Here is a 23628-nt window from a genome sequence, read left to right as displayed (position 1 = left end):
TCATGAAATAAGACTTGGGAATAATATTTACAGAGATACTCTTATTATTTAGAAATTTATTTAATATATGGATGAAACAACACAGACTATTATTACTAATTATTAAAGATTAACTAGAAGATAAATATTACTGAAACAGAGTCTTGATATGATAAACCATATCTGTATATTTATTTTAAAGAAAGTAAAGATTATTAAAGATATAATAAACTTTCTTGGCTTATATATTATATAAATACATGCTTAATATATCATGATTAAAAATACATTGTTAATTACTGATCTAAGATACTAGAAATGGTTAGGGCTAAGGTAAGCCATTATCTATATTCTATCTTTGATTATATATATAAAAGGTATTAGAGATATTTTTACCACAGATTAATATATTAGCTAGCATGTTTTAATAATTAATGTATAATATATTACATGGTAAAGATAAAAGGCTTAAGGTTTCTAAGAAGATATCTATAGTAGTTAGAACCTAACTAGCCAGAATAGTAGTTAGCAGCTATAGAGTCAGGGCTATACTTAAAGATCTAAGCAGTTATATTAGATTAACTAGCTTAAATACTGGTAGATTTTAGAATAACCGGGAACTTTATAAACCCGCAATTTATGTAATAGCTTAAAATATTTAGATAATAGAAAGAAGAATCTAAACTAATTATAGGACTGAATAGAGAGAATTTAGGAACTCTTATATTAATAATTAAGTTAAGAACTGTATTTATAACTGTAAAGAGTTATTATAAATATATAGACTTCAATGTGATATCTTTAGAATAGTATAATATTATATTAAAGATTTTATAACTTAAAAATCATAATTTATAGATTGATTAGAAGACTGAGAATCTCTAATTCACGAATTATGATTGTCCAAGACAATATTAGCAAGGACTAGATATAGGGTCTGGATCTGTATGGCCTGCTACTTAATAAGGAACTAAAGTAAGAACTAAGTAATTTAGTAAGAGAAGGTTAAGATTATTATAAAAGCTTAACACGCCAGGTATCAGAGATAACTTAGAGGAAAATAACATCTCAAGTATAGTTATACAAGTAATAGCAGTAATCAAGCCATTATAAAAAGATTAGTTTATAGAATTATTAGAATAGATATTAATAATAATAGAAAGGTACTGTAAGTACAGTATTAACAGCTCTAATATAGAGATCAAGATGACTATCTAAGGACTAGAAAATTTATGGGAACTTCTAGCTGCAGTCAAGAGTAACGCGCAGATTTTATTACAGTATAAGAGATTTAAGGACTTGTTCAAGCAGTCAGAGTAACCTGAATTACCTTAATATAGAAAGTATAACCATATTATTCTTATAGAGAAAGAAAAGTTGCTGGTATATAGAAAGATTTATCTAATATTTAAGAAAAAATCGCAGATACTATAAGAATATATTGATAATTAGCTGGCTAAAGATAATATTAGGCCTTTGAAGTCACCAGCAGGATATAGAGTCTTATTTATATTAAAAAAGAATAATAGTTTATAACTATATATGGATTATCAGCTATTAAATACTATCATAATCAAGAATCAATACTTATTATCTTTGATTTCAGAAATCCAAGACAAGATATGAGAAATAAAGTAGTTTACTAAACTTAATATTATAAATATATATTATAATATACGCATTACAGAAGATGAAGAATGAAAAACCATATTCAGAATAAAGTATAGATATTTTAAGTACTTAATTATGTTATTTAGATTTATCAACATACTAGCGTCATTTTAGTAATATATTAACAAAGTTCTTGGAGAATATCTTGATAAGTTTATGATTACTTATCTAGATAATATATTAATCTTCTTGAAGACTGAGAAAGAATATATAAAATATATAAGACTAGTTCTATATAAACTATATCTATATCAGTTATAATATAAGTTAAAGAAATGTGAATTCTATATACAGAAAACAGAGTTTCTGGGATATTAGATATTCACAGAGAGAATCTATATTAAGTAAGCTAAGATATAAGCTATATGGGATTAGTCTTAATCTAAGAATCTAAAAGAACTACAGCAGTTTGTTACATTAGTTAATTACTATTAATAATTTATAGACAGATATGCTATCTATATAATACCATTCTTTAAGCTTATAAAGAAGTTGAAGAAGTATCAGTAGAAAAAACCACAGTAAAACATGTTTAAAGATATCAAGTAGTGACTTACTATATCACTAATACTTATATAGCATAATCTAAAAAAAGAAATAATTATTGAAACTAATATATTAGATTATACTGTTAATATATATATAACGCAACCCGGAGAAGACAGAAAGCTGAGATTAATTATATTTTATTTAAGAAAGTTAGTTCAAGCGGAACTCAACTACAATATTTATAACAAGGAATTGCTAGCTATAGTAATAATATTTAAGTAGTGGAGAATCTATCTTGAAGAAGTAAAACATACTGTTATTATAAAGATAGATCATAAGAACTTAACCTACTTTATAATAATTAAAGAATTGACCAGAAGGCAGGCATAATGGGCTGAGATTCTGTTATAATATGATTTCAGAATTATATACTGTAAAAAAGTAGAGAATAGACATGCAGATACACTAAGCCATAAGCCAGACTATAAATTAGATAGAAAAGCTATTAAACCAGCCATCCTAAAGCAAAATACAGATAGATTGATCAGTTATAACAAGACCAATCTAATAATAATGTTGAAAATAGGCAGCAACCTAACTAAGTAATTAACTAAAGACATGAAAAATGATAAAATACTCTAAGAAATGAGTAAAGACTTACTAGAAAAGATTACCATCAATGAAAATAGACTAGCCTATTTTTATGGATTAATCTTTATACTAATTATAATAAAGATAGAGATTATGATTAAACATTATAACAGACCACTCAAGGATCACTTAAAAGTGGAAAAGATAATTAAACTAATTATAAGGAATTACTACATTCTGAATCTCAGACAAAAAATATATGATTATGTTAAATAATATAAGACTTATATTAAAAACAAGTCTGTAAGATACTAGTCTTATGGATAAATATAAGTACAGAAGGCGCTATAATAGTTATAAAAATAAATAATAATTAACTTTATTAGTTTATTACTAAAATCAGAAGGATTTAACATTATCACGGTCATTACTAATCATCTTACTAAATATATCTATCTTATATTAAGTAAGATAATAATAACAGTAATACAGATGGTGGAACTGTTTCTAGAAAATATTATTATATATTATAAAATATTAAAGTACATTATATCAGATTAAGATAAGTTATTTATCTTAAAGTTCTGAAGATCACTCGCAGATCTTATAAAAATTAAAGAATAAATAATAACAGCTTACTATCTGCAGATGAATAGGTAATTAGAAAGAGTTAACTAGATAATTAAACAATATTTAAAGTACTACGTGAATTACCAGCAGAATGATTAAATAAACCTGTTATTAATAATATAATTCTTATATAATAATACTAGTTACTTAATTATTAGAGTCTCACCGTTTTATACTAATTACAGATATTACTTGAGGTTTCTAGAAACATTATTAGGAAAGTAGTAAGTTACTGATATAACTAAGAATATTATCATATTTATAAGAAACATATATCTACAGTTATTCTAAAATATTGAGTTTATGAACTTATATAGTAAGATATACTATAATTACAAATATAAAAAGAAACCTGATTTAAAAAGAGAGAAGAAAGTGTTCCTACTCCGCAGAAATATTAAGATAAAATAATCAAATCAGAAACTTGATCATCACAAGCTAGGACTATTTATTATTAAAGATAAGAAGAGATTGGTTAACTACAAGTTAAGGTTACTAAAATCGATGAGCAAAATTCATCCAGTGTTTTATATCTCATTGTTAGAACCCGCACCGAAGAATGCTAGAATTGTAGAAAATGTGGAGATTAATAACAATACAGAGAAAGAATATGAAGTTAAAAGGATTCTAGATCACAAGAAGATTAGTAATAAATCAAAGTATCTAGTAAAATAGATAGGGTATGATATCTCAGAAAACATGTGGAAACTTATCAAGAATTTGACGGGCTGTTACCAGCTTGTGGAGCAGTACTACTGACAGACAGGTCAAAGTTCGCCTACAATGAAGGGGAACCAACTAACTGAGTCAGACTAGGAGTGTCTGATACAGCGGCAAGTCGAGCAGCGTTGTGTTTGTCAGCTAGACGCTCTAGTGTTACGGACCCCTGCTAGCTAAAGGGACTAGTGAGGCGGTTACGTCAGGCAAAAGAGCGGCACTCGGAGAGATGCAACTCTTATCAGGCAGGACCCGGACTGAGCCGCTACGTGTCATGAGTCACGTGACTGCGGGTATACGAGAGGGTATATGATCGGGTATACGGTATATGCTAATGGTATACGGAACGGTATACGGAATGGTATATAAGGAATGGATATATAAGGACACTCCTTCACATACTTAGTTAGTTCTGTTCTTCGTGCTCAATCTAATTATCTTTAAGTAACCATATGTTTTGGTAAAGTTTAGTGACAACACTCATCCGCACTTACTTACGGATAGCTGTGCAGCACTATCTAGCCTTACTTCTCTTCTTCTGTTCAGATCAAGTTGCCTTTAGATAGTCAACAGCCTGACTATCTTTAATTCAGTTTATAAGGTACGTATCAGAACAGGAGCTAAGCTAACAGGAACAGGGAGAAGTAATCCTAGGGTTTGACATATTAAGCACCAGTCAGTACGAGTATTACCCAGTGATAACCAGTCATCATATCAACTATATCGAACACATCGCGTGCGCCTCAGCAGCAGGGCCCGACAACCAAGAAACTGATGGACATGGTTGGTCAGCTACAAGAAAGCATCACGGCCTTAGAACAAAAGAACCAGCTACTCAAAGATCGCTTATCAGTCAAATCTGTTAAGGTCCGACCACCCGAGCCATTTAATGGCAAACGAGCGAAGCTCAGAGCTTTCTTAACCCAGTTAGACTTGTACCTCAACATAAACAAGAAAAAGCTCAAGAATGAAGAAAACAAGATCTTTTTTACATCTACTTACCTTACCGGAGCAGTATTTGATTAATTTAAATCATATATCCGCAAGTGATAAGAAAAGTTAGTAAGTAACTAGAATAATAATATAAAACAACTTTTCACTAGTTACGCCAGATTCAAACAGTGTCTTAAACAGATATTCAGAGATATTGATATAGCATAGAATACTGAGTAAAAGTTATAATAACTTAAGCAGACAGGATTAATATCTACATATATTTCAGAGTTTCAGCAAGTTATTAGTTATCTAGACTGGGATGATAATACTTACATCTCATAATTTAAAAAAGGACTTAAGATAGAGATCTAAGAGAAGATCATTTAACAAGAATGACCGGACACCTTGGCCAAGATAATTAAAGCAGCTGTGAAGATCGATAATAAGCTGTATAACTTTAATATAAAATAATGAGAGGGTCAGTGGACCAGCGGGTCTATATCTTGATATAATAACCAGCCAGGTTACTGAGCCAATAACAGAAGGTCGGCACAACCTAGAAGCTTGGAATACAAAGATCCCTACAGGCCGAAGCTCATGGAGCTGGATACAGCACAGTATCAGACTCAAGAAACTCGAGTGTCCAAGAAGGAACTCAAACAGTGTAAACAAGACTGCTTGTGCTTCAACTGCAGCAAAGCAGGTCACCAGTCAAAAGACTGCAGTTAAAGTCAGAAATAGTAATAGTCTTAGAAGTAATTGAGAGCTATATACCAAGATTAAGGCAGAGAAGTTTATGATATTACCGCCATTTAGCACGAGGTTTAGACAGACTCTATAACATAGATACTAGATAATAAGAAGTTACATACTATTCAGCATGGTCGGCTGTCAGAGGACAGGATGTACTGTGATTGGTTGAGATAACAAGCCATACTGGATAAGTTAACAGTACTATCTAGTTAATAAAAGGATTAATAATTATCTATACTATTAATTTAGACCACAGAAGTCAATAATAACAGTTATAAGCTAGTTCTGAGGAATGACTATCTCAGTATAGTTTAAAATAAGGATAAACTGTTGAATAAAGAATATAATATACTGTTTAAAGGCTTTAAACCCAGTAAAAAAAGACTTAGTAAGATATCTGATATCCCTGAAAAATCCCTATCAGAAATTAGTAAACTCTATTTATCGCAGTAAGACAAGAATAAGAAGAATTAAAAGAATAATTAAGAGGATATTACTTATTAATTAAACTATATCTTGAAGGAGATCTCAGAGAATCCAGCATGATTCTATCTAAAACTCAAGATAATCATACAGCATTATTTATATTAGGATTTAAAATATTAAGAATCATAAAATAAGATTTAAAAACAATATTTACAGAGATATCCTTATCACCCAGAAGTTTGTTTAACATATAGATAAGATAATATAGATTATTATTACTAATTATCAGAGATTAGCCAGAAAGTAAATATTACTGGAACAGAGTCTTGATATGACAAACCATGTCTGTACATTTATTTCAAAGAAAGCAAAGATTATTAAAGATATGATAAACTTTCTTGACTTATATATTACACGAACACATGCTTAACACACCATAATTAGAAGTATATTACCAATTACTGATCTAGAATACTGGAAGTAGTTAAGGCTAAGGCAAGCCACTGTTTATATAATATCTTTAAATACATGTATAAAAAGTACCAGAGACATCCTTACCACAGATTAATATATTAGCTGGCATGTTTTAATAATCAGTATATAATATATTACACAGTAAAGATAAAAGACTCAAGATTTCTAAGAAGACATCCATGGTAATTAAAACCTAACTGACTAGAACAGTAATTAGTAACCATAAAGTCAGGACCATATCTGAAGATTCAAGCAGTTATATTAAATCAACCAGTCCAAGTACTGATAGATTCTAAAACAACCAGAAACTTCATGAACCTGTGATTCATATAATAACTTAAGATACTCAGATAATAAAAAACAAAACCTGAACCAATCACAGAACTGAACAGAGAGAATTTAGGAACTCTTATATTAATAATTAAGTTAGAACTAGTATTTATAACTATAAAGAGTCATTACGAGTGCATAAACTTTGACATAATATCTTTAAGATAGTATGATATTATGTTAAGGATTCCATAGCTTAGAAATTATAACCTGCAGATTAATTAAAAGACTGAGAGTCTCTAATTCATAAATTATGATTATCCAAGATAACACCAGTAAGAACCAGGTATAGGATCTAGATCCGTACAGCCCGTTACTCAGCATGGAGCTGAAGTAAGGACTAAGCAATCTAGCAAGAAAAGATTGAGATTACTATAAAAGCTTAACGCGCCAGGTATCAGAGATAACTTAGAGAAAAATAATATCTCAAGTATAGTCACACAAGTAATAACAGTAATTAAATCATTATAAAAAAATTAGCTTATAAAATTATTAGAATGGGTACTAATAATAATAAAAGAGTATTACAAGTACAGCATTAACAGCTCTAACATAGAGATTGAGATAATTATCTAAAAACTAGAAGATTTATAGAAACTTCTAGCTGTAGTTAAGAATGACGCGCAGATTCCACCACAGTATAAAAGATTTAAAGACTTGTTCAAGCAGTCAGAGCAACCTGAATTATCTCAGTATAGAAAGCATGACCATATTATTCTTATAGAAGAAGGAAAGTCACTGGTATATAAAAAGATTTATCTAATATCTGAAAAGAAATTACAGATATTATAAGAATATATTAATAACTAGCTGGTTAAAGATAATATCAGGCCTTCGAAGTCACTAACAGGATATAAAGTCCTATTTATATTAAAAAAGAACAGCAGTTTACAGCTATGTATGGATTATTGATTATTAAATACTATCATGATTAAGGATCAGTACCTGTTATCTTTGATTTCAGAAATTTAAAACAAGATATAAGAAATAAAGTGATTTATTAAACTTAATATTATAAATATATATTATCACATACGCATTGCAGAAGGTAAAGAATGGAAGACTATGTTCAGAATAAAGTATAGATACTTTGAGTACTTGATTATATTATTTAGGCTTACTAATATACCAGCATTATTTCAGCAATATATTAATAAAGTTCTTAGAGAATATCTTGATAGGTTTATGATTACTTATTTAGATAATATATTAATCTTTTTAAAAACCGAGAAAGAATATGTAAGATATATAAGACTAGTTCTATATAAACTATATCTATATTAGTTGCGATGTAAGCTGAAGAAGTATAAATTCTATATATAAAAGATAGAGTTTCTGGGATATTAGATATCTACAGAGAGAATCCATACTAAGCAAGCTAAGATATAAGCTATACAGGATTAGCCTTAACTGAGAAATCTGAAAGAACTATAGCAGTTTATTAGATTAGTTAACTACTATTAATAATTTATAGATGGATACACTATCTATATAATGCCACTCTTCAAGCTTATAAAGAAGTTAAAGAAGTATCAGTGGAAAGATCCACAGCAGAGCATGTTTAAAGATATCAAGTAGTAACTTACTATGTCATTAATACTTGTATAACACAATCCAGAAAAAGAAATAACCATTGAAACTAACATATCAGACTATGCTGTTAGTATGCGTATGACGCAATCCAGAGAAGATAGAAAGCTAAGACTGATAGTATTTTACTCAAGGAAGTTGGTTCAAGCGGAACTCAACTACGATATTCATGATAAGGAATTACTAGCTATAGTAATAATATTCAAGCAGTAAAAGATCTATCTTGAAGAAGTAAAGCATACTGTTATTATAAAGATAGACTATAAGAACTTGATTTACTTCACAATAACCAAAGAGTTGACCAGAAGGCAGGTATAATGGGCTAAAATTCTATCACAATATGACTTCAGAATCATACACTGTAAGGAAGCAGAGAATAGACATGCAGATATGCTGAGCCACAGGCCAGACTACAAACTAAGAGAAAAAGCTATTAAACCAGCCATCTTGAAGCAAAACGCAGATGGGTCGATCAGCTATAATAAGACCAATCTAGCAGCAATATTGGAAATAGGTAGTAACCTAATTAAATGATTGGCTAAAGACATAAAAAACAATAAAATACTCCAGAAAATAAGCAAGGGCTCATTAAACAAGATTATTATTAATAAAAATAGACTAGCGTACTTTCATGGATTAATCTTTATACTAACTGTAATAAGGATAGAGATTATGGCTAGATACTATAATAGACCGCTTAAGAGTTATCTAGGAGTGGAAAAGATAATTAAACTAATTATAAGGAATTACTACATTCCGAACCTCAGATAGAAAGTACATGATTATATTAAACAATACGAGACTTGTATTAGGAATAAGCCTACAAGATACCAGCCCTACAGATAAATACAAGTACAGGAGGCGCCACAGCAGCCATAGAAATAGATAACAATTAACTTTATTAGTCTATTACCGGAATCAGAAGGATTTAATACTATTATAATCATCACCGATCATCTTATTAAATACATCTATCTTATACTAAGCAAGATAATAATAACAGTAATATAAATAATAGAACTGTTTCTAGAAAATATTGTTGCATACCATAAAATATTAAAGTATATTATATTAGATTAAGATAAGTTATTTATCTTAAAGTTCTAGAGATCATTCACAGATCTCATAAAAATAAAAGAATGAATAATAACAGCTTACCATCCACAAATAAATAAGTAAATAGAAAGGATTAATCAGATAATTAAGCAATATCTAAAACACTATATGAACTACCAGTAAGATGATTAAACAAACTTATTACTAATAATATAGTTCTTATATAATAATATCAGTTACTTAATCATTAAAGTCTTACTGTTCTATACTAATTACGGATATTACCCGAGGTTTCTAAAAATATTATTAAAGAAGTAGTAAATTATTAATATAGCTGAGAATATTATCACATTTACAGGAAACATGTATCTATAGTTATCCAGAAACATCAAGTTCATGAACTTATACAGCAAGATATACTACAATCACAGACACAGAAGAGAGCCTGATCTTAAAAGAGGAGAGAAGGTGTTCCTACTCCGCAGAAACATTAAGACAAAATGACTAAGTCAGAAGCTTGATCATTATAAGCTAAGACTATTTATTATTGAAGATAAGAAGAGACTGGTCAACTACAAGTTAAGGTTGCCAAAATCGATGAGCAAAATTCATCCAGTATTTTATATCTTATTATTAGAACCCGCACCAAAGAATGCTAGAATTATAGAAAATATGGAGATTGATGATAATACAGAGAAAGAATACAAAATTAAAAAGATCCTGGACTATAAGAAGATTAGCGGCAGATTGCAGTATCTAGTGAAATAGGTAGAATATAATATCTCAGAAAACACGTGGGAACTTATCGAGAATTTGACAGGCTGTTACCAGCTTGTGAAGCAGTATTACTGATAGACAGGTTGAAGTTCGCCCAGAAAGAAGGGGAACCAACTAACTGAGTCAGACTAGGAGTGTCTGATGCAGTGGCAAGTTGAGCAGTGTTATGTTTATTAGCCAGATATTCTAGCTCTCGGAGGTCCTCGGTGCTTGGAGGATCCTTATTATCTAGTTATTCTAACACATTTGAGTCATGATCTAACATCCGATTATCATAATCCTTTAGAAACTGTTGATGCTTTTACAAGCGGATAACCTTTGCCATCACTTGATTCATCTTTTCCGAATATTGCAGAAATTGCTGTTAAGCCACTGCAAGATCAGCCGCAACTTTTCACTTATTTTGCTTAAGCTCATCCCATTCTCAATCACTATGAAACTGTTTTTTGCACTTACGGCCACGCAAGGCGCAAGCCGAATATTTCTTGCTTTAAGCAGATGAACTTATAATACAGACTTTATCCTGAGAAAAACAGAAGGCACAAGGAGTGTCAACGGGACGACCGGAGTTTTCGATCCTATCAGCTAAATGTTTGTTGTCAGCGTACTTATCGCGTTTAAACATGATAACCTATCCTGGGGAAAAAGAGAACTGAGAGACCCAGCCAACATGCACAGAGAGGTACCCACCTTTATGTTCTTAAGGGATAAGAACCTTGAAGAGAGGGAAGTGGTGTTACGGACTCCTGCTAGCTAAAGAGACTAGTGAGGCGGTTATGTCAGGTAAAAGAGCGGTACTTAGAGAGATGCAACTCTTATCAGGCAGGACCCGGACTGAGCCGCTACGTGTCATAAGTCACGTGACTGCGGGTATATGAGAGGGTATATGATCGGGTATACAGTATATGCCAATGGTATACGGAACAGTATACAGAATAGTATACAAGGGATGGATATATAAGGACACTCCTTCATGTACTTAGTTAGTTCTGTTCTTCATGCTCAATCCAATTGTCTTTAAGTAATCATACGTTTTGATAAAGCTTAGTGACAACACTCGTCCACACTTACTTACGGATAGCTGCGCGGCACTATCTGGCCTTACTTCTCTTCTTCTGTTCAGATCAAGTCGCCTTTAGATAGTCAACAGCCTGACTACCTTTGATTCAGTTCACAAGGTACGTATCGGAACGGGAGCTAAGCTAACAGGAACAGGGAGAAGCGATCCTAGGGTTTGACATCTAGCTCGCAGAGGTCCTCAGCGCTTGGAGGATCCTTATTATCTAGTTACTTCAACACACTCGAGTCATGATCTAACATCCGATCACCATGATCCTTCAGAAATCTGCGATGTTTTCGCAACTGCTTTATTTTTGTAAATAATAGTTTAATCTATTCTTCAGTCTCTTTAATCTCTTAAGCTATCTTTTCTTTATTATATTAAAGCTTATCCCACTCAGAATCACTGTAAAATCATTTTTTATATTTTTGGCTATAACAAGTGCAGGCCACACAATTTCGGTTTTTAGAATCCATAAAACAAGGAAGACTATAGAAATCATACTAAGTATAAGAAAAGTTAACCTGGATGCTGTTATAAATAATCCAGTCAGCCTGTTGATAGTGCTTCTTATAATAATTATACAGAGGCATAATAATCTATCTTAAGAAAAAAGGAAACTAAAAGACTTAGCTGACCTGGACAAGAGACATGTATCTTTATATTCTTGAGAACAAGAATCTTAAAGAAGGAAAGGTGGTGTTACAGACCCCTACTAGCTGAACAACTAGTAAGACGGGTATATCAGGCAGAAGACCATATCCAGATAGAAGAGAACTCTTATTAAGAAGGATTCTGATCTAAACTATTAGATGACATAGATTATATAATCATGGTATATAAACAAGCATATGGTATATAACATACCATCATGGTTTATGATTATCAAGTAAGTATATGATAGACCCGATGGTATATGGAATGGTATATAGAGAATGGATATATAAGGACACTTCTTCACGTACTTAGCTAGTTCTGTTCTTCGTGCTCAATAACACTGTCTTTAAGTAACCATATGTTTTGATAAAGCTTAATAATAATACTCATCTGCACTTACTTACGGATAGCTGCGCGGTATTATCTGGCCTTACTTCTCTTCTCTTGTTCAGATCAAGTCATCTTTAGATAGTCATCAACCTGACTACCTTTGATTCAGTTCACAAGGTACGTATCGGAACGGGAGCTAAGCTAACAGGAACAGGGAGAAGCGATCCTAGGGTTTGACAATAGGTTACTCAGATTAGGATTCTACTTGATAAGAGTCCTTGCTTTTCTGGGCGTGGCTTTCTGCCTAACAAGTCTGTCTTATTAATTTGTTCAGCTAGCAGGGGTCCGTAATACTACTCCCCCTTTTTCAAGATTTCTTATTTCTAAGGAACATAAATCTGCAGTACCTCCCTCCTGAGATGAGTGTTTAATATCATTTTCCAAAACTTTGTTCAGATTATTGACCATGTTATCTAGTTTTTCTGTTTATAAGAAGAGCCTTTACCAGCGGATTAAGGATAAAGGTTTCCTTATGGTTTTTTCTTGTAAGTATTATATTCACCTTCACAAGGTTTATATTAAATCTGAAAATTTTGATTGCTGTAATAAATATATTAAAATAAATAGTGTTTATTATAAAATGCCTGACTCTTTCTTTTCTGATGCTGAATGAAAGCGTTTAGTCAAGGCTTAAAATTCTATTAAAGAAGAGGAGAAAGTCATCCTGACAAAGCTTCTTTGATTATGGAAATAAAAATAACTATTGTAAAGACAAGCTGGTGATTTTATAGCTCACGATATAAAGAAAATTAAGGAGCTAAAAGAGCTTGAGAAGTAAGAGTAAAAGGAATATAAGGTGTAAGCAAGGCTGCATGATTAGTGAGCTGCAATATCTGAGACTGAGACTAATATTATTATAGATGATGTTAAACTAGCTGCTGTGTCTGAGCTTGATCTTAGTTTGTTCTAACTTGTTGGCTTTTCTTCTTTCTGGGCGAACTTCGACTTGCTTATTAGTAATACTGTTTTATAAGTTGATAACAGCCTGTTAAATTCTTGATAGATTTCCACGTATTTTCTGAAATATCATATTTTATCTATTTTACCAGATACTTTGATCTGCTGCTAATCTTCTTATAGTCTAAGATCTTTTTAACTTTATATTCTTCTTTTATATCATCATTAATCTCTATATTTTCTATAATTTTAGTATTCTTTGATACAGGTTCCAATAATAAGATATAAAATACTGGATATATTCTGTTCATTGATTTTGATAATCTCAACTTGTAGTTAACTAGTCTTTTTTTATCTTCAATAATAAATAGTCCTAGCTTGTAATAATCAAGTTTCTGACTTAATTATTTTATCTTAATATTTCTATAGAGTAGGAACACTTTCTCTCCCCTTTTTAGATCAGGTTTTCTCTTATGTTTATAATCATAGTATATCTTACTATACAAGTTCATGAACTCAATATCTTAGAATAACTATAAGTATATGTTTTCTATAAATATAACAATATTCTTAACTATATTAATAACTTATTACTTTTTTAATAGCATTTCTAGAAATCTTAAATAATATCCGTAATTAGTATAGAACAGTGAGACTTTAATAATTAAGTAACTAGTATTATTATATAAAAACTGTATTATTAATAATAGATTTATTTAATTATCTTATTAGTAATTCATGTAGTGTCTCAGATATTGCTTAATTATCTAATTAATCTTTTTTATTTATCTATTTATCTGCGGGTAGTAAGCCATTATCATTTATTTTTTTATTTTTATAAGATCTGCGAGTGATCTTTAGAACTTTAAAGTAAATAACTTGTCTTGATCTAATATAATATATTTTAATATCTTCTAATATATAATAATGTTTTTTAGAAATAGTTCTGCTATCTGTATTACTATTATTATTATCTTACTTAATATAAGATAGATATATTTAATAAGATGATTGGTAATGACTGTAATAATATCAAACCTCTCTAATTCTGGTAATAGACTAATAAAGTTAATTATTATCTATTTTTATAGCTGTTATGGTACCTCCTGTACTTATATTTATCTATAAGATTAATATCTTGCAGACTTATTTTTAATATAAGTCTCATATTATCTAATATAATCATATACTTTCTATCTGAGGTTTAGAATATAGTAATTTCTTGTGATTAATTCAGTTATCTTTTCTACTTTTAAATAACCCTTGAGCGGTCTATCATGGTGCTTAGTCACAATCTTTATTTTTATTATAGTTAGTATAAAGATTAACCCATGAAAATAGGTTAGTCTATTTTTATTAATAGTGATCTTGTCTAGTAAGTCCTTACTTATTTCTTAGAATGTCTTATCATTTTTCATATTTTCAGTTAATTACTTGATTAGATTACTATCTATTTCCAGCGTTGCTGTTAAATTGGTCTTATTATAACTGATTGACCTATCTGTATTCTGTTTCAGGATGGCCAGTTTAATAGTCTTTTTATTTAATTCATAGTCTGGCCTGCGGCTTAATATATCTATATATTTATTCTCTGCTCTCTTACAGTATATAATTCTGAAATCATATTATGACAGAATCTTAGCCTATCATGCCTGCCTTCTGGTCAACTTTTTAATTATTGTAAAGTAAGTTAAGTTCTTATGATCTATCTTTATAATAACAGTGTGCTTTATTTCTTTAAGATAGACCCTCTACTGCTTAAATATTACTATTATAGCTAGCAATTTCTTGTTATAAATGTCGTAGTTGAGTTCTGCTTGAACCAACTTTCTTAAGTAAAATATAATCAGTCTTAGCTTTCTATCTTCTCCGGGTTATGTCATATGCATATTAACAGTATAGTCTAATATATCAGTTTTAATAATGGTTTCTTTCTTTAGATCATGTTATACTAGTACTAGTAATATAGTAAGTTACTGCTTAATATCTTTAAACATGCTCTGCTATGGTTCTCTTTACTGATATTCTTTTAACTTTTTTATAAGCTTAAAGAATAGTATTATATAGATAACGTATCCGTCTATAAATCATTGATAGTAGTTAATTAATCTAATAAACTGCTATAGTTCTTTCAGATTTTTAGATAAAGACTAATCCCGTATAACTTGTACTTTAGCTTACTTAGTATAGATTCTCTCTGTAGATATTTAGTATCCCAGAAACTCTGTTTCTTATATATAGAATTCATACTTCTTTAACTTATATTATAATTAATATAGATATAGTTTATATAAAACTAGTCTTATATATCTTATATATTCTTTCTCAGTCTTCAAGAAGATTAATATATTATCTAGATAAGTAATCATAAACTTATCAAGATATTCTTTAAAAACCTTATTAATATATTATTAAAATAATGCTGGTGTATTGATAAGTCTAAATAATATAATTAAATATTTAAAATATCTATACTTTATTCTGAACATGGTTTTCCATTTTTTATCTTTTATGATATGTATATAATAATATATATTTATAATATTAAGTTTAATAAACTACTTTATTCCTTATATCTTGTCTTGGATTTCCGAAATCAAAGATAACAGATATTGATTTTTAATTATAATAATATTCAGTGACTGATAATCCACGTATAGCTGTAAACTACTGTTCTTTTTTAATATAAATAAGACTCCATGTTTTACTAGTGACTTTGAAGGCCTGATATTATCTTTAGCCAGTTAATTATTAATATATTCTTATAATATCTACAATTTCTTTTTAAATATTAGATAAATCTTTCTATATATTAATAACTTTTCTTTTTTTATAGAAATAGTATGGTCATGCTTTCTATACTAAGATAATTCAGGTTACTCTAGCTATTTAAATAAGTCTTTAAATCTCTTATACTATGATGGAATCTGTATATCACTCTTAACCACAGCTAAAAGTTTCTATAAATCTTCTAGTCCTTGGACAGTTATCTTGATCTTTATATTAATATTATTAATACTATACTCGCAGTACTTGTTTATTATTATTAATATCTATCCTAATAATTCTATAAGCCAATCTTTCTATGATGGCTTAGTTACTGCTATTACTTATACAACTATACTTAAGATGCTATTTTTCTCTAAGTTATCTCCGATGCCTGGCGTGTTAGGCTTTTATAACAATCTCAACCTCTTTTTAATAAATTACTTAGTTCTTACTTCAGCCTCTTACTAAGTAGCAGGCTGTACGGATCTAGACCCCATACCTAGTCCTTACTGGTATTATCTTAGATAATCATAATTCGTGAATTAGAGACTCTCAGTCTTTTAATTAATCTATGGATTATAATTCCTAAGCTATGAAATCCTTAATATAATATCATACTATTTTAAAGATATCATGTCAAAGTCTATATACTTGTAATGACTCTTTATAATTATAAATATAGTTTCTGATTTAATTATTAATATAAGAGTTCCCAAATTCTCTCTATTCAGTTCTGTAATCAGTTTAGATTCTTCTTTTTATTATCTAAATATTTTAAGCTGTTATATAAATCATAGGTTCATGAAGTTTCCAGTCACTCCAGAATTTACCAGTACTTGGGCTAGTTAATCTAATATAACTACTTGGATTTTCAGATATGGCCCTGACTCTGTGGCTACTAACTACTATTCTGGCTAGTTAAGTACTAACTACCGTGAGTATCTTCTTAGAAATCTTGAGCCTTCTATCTTTACTGTATAATATATTATATACTAATTATTAAGACATGCTAATCAATATATTAATCTATAATAAGAATGTCTCTGGTATTCTTTACACGCGTAATTAAAGATAAAATATAGATAATGGCTTATCTTAGTTCTAATCACTTTCAATATCTTAAGTTAATAATTAATAATATATTTCTAATCATGATATATTAAGCATGTATTCATATAATATACAAGCCAAAAAAGTTTATTATATCTTTAATAATCTTTACTTTTTTTAAAATAAATATATAGATATGGTTTATTATATTAAGATTCTGTTCCAGCAATGTTTACCTTCTAATTAATCTCTAATAACTGGTAATAATAGTTTATATTATCTTATCCATATGTTAAATAAACTTCTAGATAATAAGGATATCTCTATAGATATTATTTCCAAGTCTTATTCTATGATTTCCAACATTTTAAGTCTTAATATGGATAATGCTGTATGATTATCTTAAGCTTTGGATAAAATCATGCTAGATTCTTCAAGATCTTTTTCAAGATATGGTTTAACCAGTAAGTAATAATCTCTTAATTATTCTTCTAGTTCTTTTTATCCTCATCTTACTGTGATAAACAGAGTTTACTAATTTCTGATAAGGATTTTTCAAGGATATTAAATATCTTGCTAAGTCTCTCTTTACTGGGTTTAAGATCTTTAAGCAGTGTACTGTACTCTTTATCTAATAGTTCATCCTTATTCTAAACTATACTGGGATAATCATTCCTTAAAGCTAGCTTATAACTGTTATTATTAATTTCTATAGTCTAAACTAATAATACAGATAATTATTAATCTTCTTATTAACTAGATAGTACTATTAGCTTATCTATAGTGGCCTGTTATCTCAACCAATTATAGTATATCCTGTTTTTTAATAGCTGACCATACTGAATAGCATGTAGTTTCTTACTATCTAATATCTATATTACAGATTCTATCTAAACTTCATGCTGAATGGTAGTAACATCATAGACTTCTCTGCCTTGATCCTGGTATATAGCCCTTAATTGCTTCTAAGACTGGTTCTGACTATAATTCTTTGACTGATGACCTGCTTTACCGCAGCTAAAGTATAAGCAGTCTTGTTTACACTGTTCAAGTTTCTTCTTAGATATTTAAGTCTGTTAAGTCTGATGCTGTGTAGCATCTAGCTTCATTAGTTTCAGCCTATAAGGATCTTTATATCCCAAGCTTCTAGGTTGTGCCGACCTTCTATTATTAGCTTAGTAATCTGGTTAATTATTATATCAAGATATAGACTTGCTAGTTTATCAACCTTCTTATTATTTTATATTAAAATTATATAACTTATTATCAATCTTAACTATTATTTTAATTATCTTAGTCAATATGTGCAGTTATTCTTACCAAATGATCTTCTCTTAGATCTCTATCTTGAATCCTTCTTTAAATTATAAGATATAGGTATTATTATCCTAGTCTAAGTAATTAATAACTTATTAAAACTCTGAAATATATGTAAATATTGATCCTGTTTACTTAAATTATTATAATTTTTATTTAATGTTTTATACCGTATTAATATCTCCAAATATCTGTTTAAGACATTGTTTAAATCTGGCATAACTGGTGAAGAGTTGCTTTATATTATTATCTTGATTATTTACCAACTTTTCTTGTCACTCGCGGATATATGGTTTAAACTAATTAAATATCACTTCGGTCAGGTAAGTAGATATAAAAAAGATCTTGTTCTCCTTATTCTTGAGCTTTTCCTTGTTTATGTTGAGGTATAGATCTAATTGGGTTAAAAAAGCTCTGAGCCTTGCTTGTTTGCTGTTGAATGGCTTGGGTGGTCAGATCTTAACAGATTTGACTGATAAGTGATCTTTAAGTAACTGGTTCTGTTGTTTTAAGGCAGTGATGCTTTCTTGTAGCTGACTAACCATATTTATCAGTTTCTTAGTTATCAGGCCCTGCTGAGGCGCACGTGATGTGTTCAATATGGTTAATATAATGACTAATTATCACTGGGTAACACTCGTACTGACTGGTGCTTAATGTGTCAAATCTTAGGATCGCTTCTCCTTATTCCTGTTAGCTTAGCTCCCGTTCCAATATGTACCTGTGAACTGAATCAAGGTAAGTCAGGTTGATGACTATCTAAAGATAACTTGATCTGAACAGAAGAAGAGAAGTAAGGCTAGATAGTGTTGTGTAGCTATCCGTAAGTAAGTACAGATGAGTATTGTTACTAAGCTTTATCAAAATATATGATTACTTAAAGATAATTTGATTAAGCACGAAGAACAGAACTAGCTAAGTACATGAAAGAGTGTCCTTATATCCTATCCTTCGTCATGGCATCGCCATGATATGTTATGTCGCCGATATGTTATGTCGTAGCGCTGCCATGTTCTGTCGTAGCGCTGCCATGTCCTGTCGTAGCGCTGCCATGTTATAGCGTGTCGGTGACATGTCCGTCGTGATCACGTGTTGTGTAACCGTCCTGGTTGTAGGTCACTCAGATCAGGATTCTACTTGATAAGAGTCCTTGCTTTTCCGGGCGTGGCCTTCTGCCTAACGAGTCCGCCTTACTAGTTCGTTCAGCTAGCAGGGGTCCGTAACATCTCTCCCTTTTCTTGAACGTATTTTGTTCTCAACACTTCTTTATATTCGAGTGTTTGGTAACTTTCCTGCTCTTTAATAAACAATGTCCACTATGCATAAACATAGTAAGACATTCTCTGAATATACAACTGAGCCAGGTCAGCATTCTCTGATTGTTTTTGTGTTTGATATAGTTAATGATTCATAGATACTAAAGTTTCTAAAGACAAAGAAATCAAATACAGCAGATTTATTTCGCCTCAGAAGTATCACGAGAATAATGATTTTCATTCTTCCAAGAAAATAAGGATTATCCAGTCAAGCTTCTTTAATATACACGAAGGAATGATAATATTTACTAATCAGGTATTTACCATGATACTTACTAAATGCTGGATATTAATATACTTATACTTTTTAAGAAAACATATCGGTCTCTAGAAGCCCCCAATGCCTGGTATATATATCTGAATTTCATGAAAACAGTTAAAGAATTATATTACTCATCTGATATACAGCTCAAGAATCCTATAAACCAGCTAATCCGAAACCTGTCTTTACTGTTTTAAGAAAAGATTAAAAAGTCAAATAATAATAAAGTTTCGCTGCTGTTACAAGAGAAATATAAAGAATAGATTTTATATTTTATAGACTGTATAATAAATATTATAATCATAATAAATCCTGAAGATTTAAGATAGCAGGAATTTTATAATCAGTTATCCTATTTTAACTTTATATATTATACTAGAACCCGGAATCTCTGTACAAATAAGCTTAATATCAAGATATTACGGATGTTACTGTGTTTTATATTTAAGATTAATCTAGTATTAATAAATATATTTAATAAAATTATTAGATATGAATCTGATCAGAGATCTAGAGTAAGAGTTTATAGACCTTATACACAGATAGGGATTACCATTCTGTAATAAATATTCAGAAAAAATAAGAATAAGTATTTAACAAAGTTTAAGATTATAATAAATCTTAATATTAATCTAGTTATTGACTACCCTTTTATGCGGAGCCTGAAGCTATATAGAGCAAATTCTTTAATTATCTAGAGATTAAGGGCACCTTATAAATCCAATATGAGTAATATTAAGCTTTAGGTCTTCTTACCCAGCCTAGATAATTATCTTTATTATATTCATATCTTTATTAAAGATTACCTGAGGAACAAATTTCTTCGCAGCATGGCATTATCTAGACTAAGATAAGAGATAGATTATATTAAATTACAGATTATTAAAAAAGACTTATTATCCTCAGCTTATTCTCTATATAACCATCACACTTAGATCAGAATAATTCATCTTATCAGTTTATCTGATAAGTCAATATTGGCTGGAGTTTTTGTCCTGATATAGCCCTCTACTGATAAAGAAGTATAGTATTAATAGTAAATCAGTATATTAGTTCACTTTACTATACAGCTTATACGCGCAGGTGTTAGTTTCATGTAAAAATCACTAACTATATATAACAGTAATGCACTGTATCTATATTAAAAAGGATTAGAGAGTAATCAGAGAAGAGAGCTGGATGCCCTGTACAGTGGAGTAATAAACTGCATCCTGTCTTAGAGAAATCCTAAAGGTATTATCTCTTTAACTTAGGGAAGAAAAATGTTGGGACGGGCCAAGACGCGAACCCCTGAACCGCCTAACCATGATAAACATGAAACTCACCACCGTGATTAGTAAGGCTGAAAACGCATAACAAGACTACCAGCCTATTATGCTCAAGAGCAAGAGATCAATACTGAGTAAAGAAACACGCGCTCCCAGCGGAAGAAGAAGAACCGGGGTAAGCCAGTAGCCCAACATGAAGTGGCGACTTTGGATGACTCCTTGACAGAGAGCGAGGACTCAGACGCCTCCAAACTTGTAAAAGAGATTGTCAAGCTCAGGAGAGAAATTAGACAGTGAGATGAATTATATAAGAAGGAGCTCCACAGAGTTAAAGAAGAATTTAGCACTGCCTTTACAGAGTTTTAACATGAATTACAGACCCTAGTAAATCGATCCCCGACACTGCAAGCCCACCCTGAGTCATGCACTCAGAACAGCCACAAGGAGATCCTTCGTGAATTCCAATCCTTACACATTGCAGTCTATCTTTCAGGATCCTCGTCCTATGTAGATATTGCCCGTACTCCCCTTATCAGCCAACCAAGCAATATACAGACTCTCTTATCATAAAATATAATATTAACTACCTTTACCGACACGCTATATTATATAATAAATATCTTAAAGATAACTGATATTAAAAGTAAGAAACCATCAGCAGGTCCAATTAGAATGGTAGTTAAGACCAAGATTTAGATAATGAAAAATTACATGAACTAGTGGTACTGTGCTGTCATAGTAGACTTAAAGAATATTAACTAGATTAAAATTACTTGCTAAAATAAGACTGAATATTAGTTAATTAAAAAGGTGGTGGAAACCAAGATCAGTGCAGGAGCCCGAGTGCTTCGTAATAAACTTTATCTAATTAAAGTTAACAGTATTAACAGAACTACAGTACTTAATAAAAATAGTAATATCCGAGTAGGAGCTGTGGCAGTCTTTGATGAGAAAAATAATACCACTATTTTCAATATCTCTCATGACTACATACACTACACACACTTTCACAGACCATCCTAGTCTATTCTCCTGCATACACCGCAAAATATTTTCACATGTATATGAGGGCTTCCTTTTACAATTGTTTCTGAGCCATCTCGAGCACTCCGATACATTATAGGCCGTAACATCTGGCTTAGAATATCTGCTGTCCTCATGCTATAAGCTTTTAGGTATTGTCTTGTATGCGAAAATGTTTTCTCCAGGATGGTGCGGTTCTCAATGATGGGATCCACCCCATTAATGTAACTTGTCTGTCCACGAAATAAAATTAGAAGACAGGCCATAGCTACCTGATTGATGATACTCACAGATTCTATTTTGGCCTCGAATGGAGGCATGTCACCAGTGAAAGAAGTCAGGTCTTCAGAGCGCCTCCCTAAGCACTGGAGTAAGGCGCTATACCAAGGCATGGTAGTGAAAACAACTGTGAAACAATGGATTCAATGGAAATATGTATTGGTCTGTGCCAAATTGCGGTGTGTATCTGGGACAAGGCTGGCATCTTTATAGACTATGTGGTGCTCTTAATCCTGAGCTATGCATATCCAAGATTGGCAAGTTGATAGGTAAAGTGTGAAAGGAAACCCTACTCAGTCCTACTTGTTCTTACTTAGTCTTATTTGTTCCTACTAATTCCGGCTTATTCCTACTAATTCCTATACACTCACTCCTACATCCTCCTATATCCTCCTACATCCTCCTACATCCTCCTACATCCTCCTATATTCTCCTACATCTTCCTACATCTTCCTACATCCTCCTACATCCTCCTACATCCTCCTACATCCTCCTATATTCTCCTACATCTTCCTATATCCTCCTACATCCTCCTACATCCTCCTACATTTTCTTACACTCTCTTACATCCTCCTACAATCCTGGATCAATGTTTTGGTGCATTTAACGCCAGACTTGGTTGCAATGCAACGCCTCGTATTGCAGCCGATCACCAGTACTTTTTTAGAGCAGCCTTCTAAATTAGAAAATTCATCACATCCATTTATTTTCTCTGGCACACAGTGATTGCGGCACAAGTTGGCCCCACAGGCACAGCGCTTAGGACGGTCTATTGATTTGCATGGTCCTGCGCCGCAGCCACTATAGGGAAAACAACTTGATTAGCATAAATACCTAGCAAGTCCCTTGAAAAATGAATCATTACTATCATCCTACAAGAACCCCTTTCCTCTACTACATTCACTGCCCAAGAACTAAATA

At 30.9% G+C, this 23628-nt stretch overlaps 1 protein-coding gene across 1 annotated transcript; it reads left to right on the top strand.

The window, feature by feature from the left end:
- Positions 1 to 23014: 23014 nt before the first annotated feature.
- BO94DRAFT_617257 (uncharacterized protein) lies at positions 23015 to 23399 on the top strand (the record flags this gene model as incomplete). The annotated part of the gene is made up of 1 exon (XM_025616826.1): positions 23015 to 23399. A coding segment is annotated over one exon (300 nt), but the record flags the coding sequence as incomplete, so codon positions are not given.
- Between the last annotated feature and the right edge of the window lie 229 nt (positions 23400 to 23628).

The sequence above is a fragment of the Aspergillus sclerotioniger genome, assembly GCF_003184525.1.
Source record: "Aspergillus sclerotioniger CBS 115572 chromosome Unknown BO94scaffold_8, whole genome shotgun sequence".
NCBI classification, from domain to species: Eukaryota; Fungi; Ascomycota; class Eurotiomycetes; order Eurotiales; family Aspergillaceae; genus Aspergillus; species Aspergillus sclerotioniger.
The sequence above is the reverse complement of the archived record's forward strand: the minus strand, read 5'-3'. Positions and strand labels throughout refer to the sequence as shown.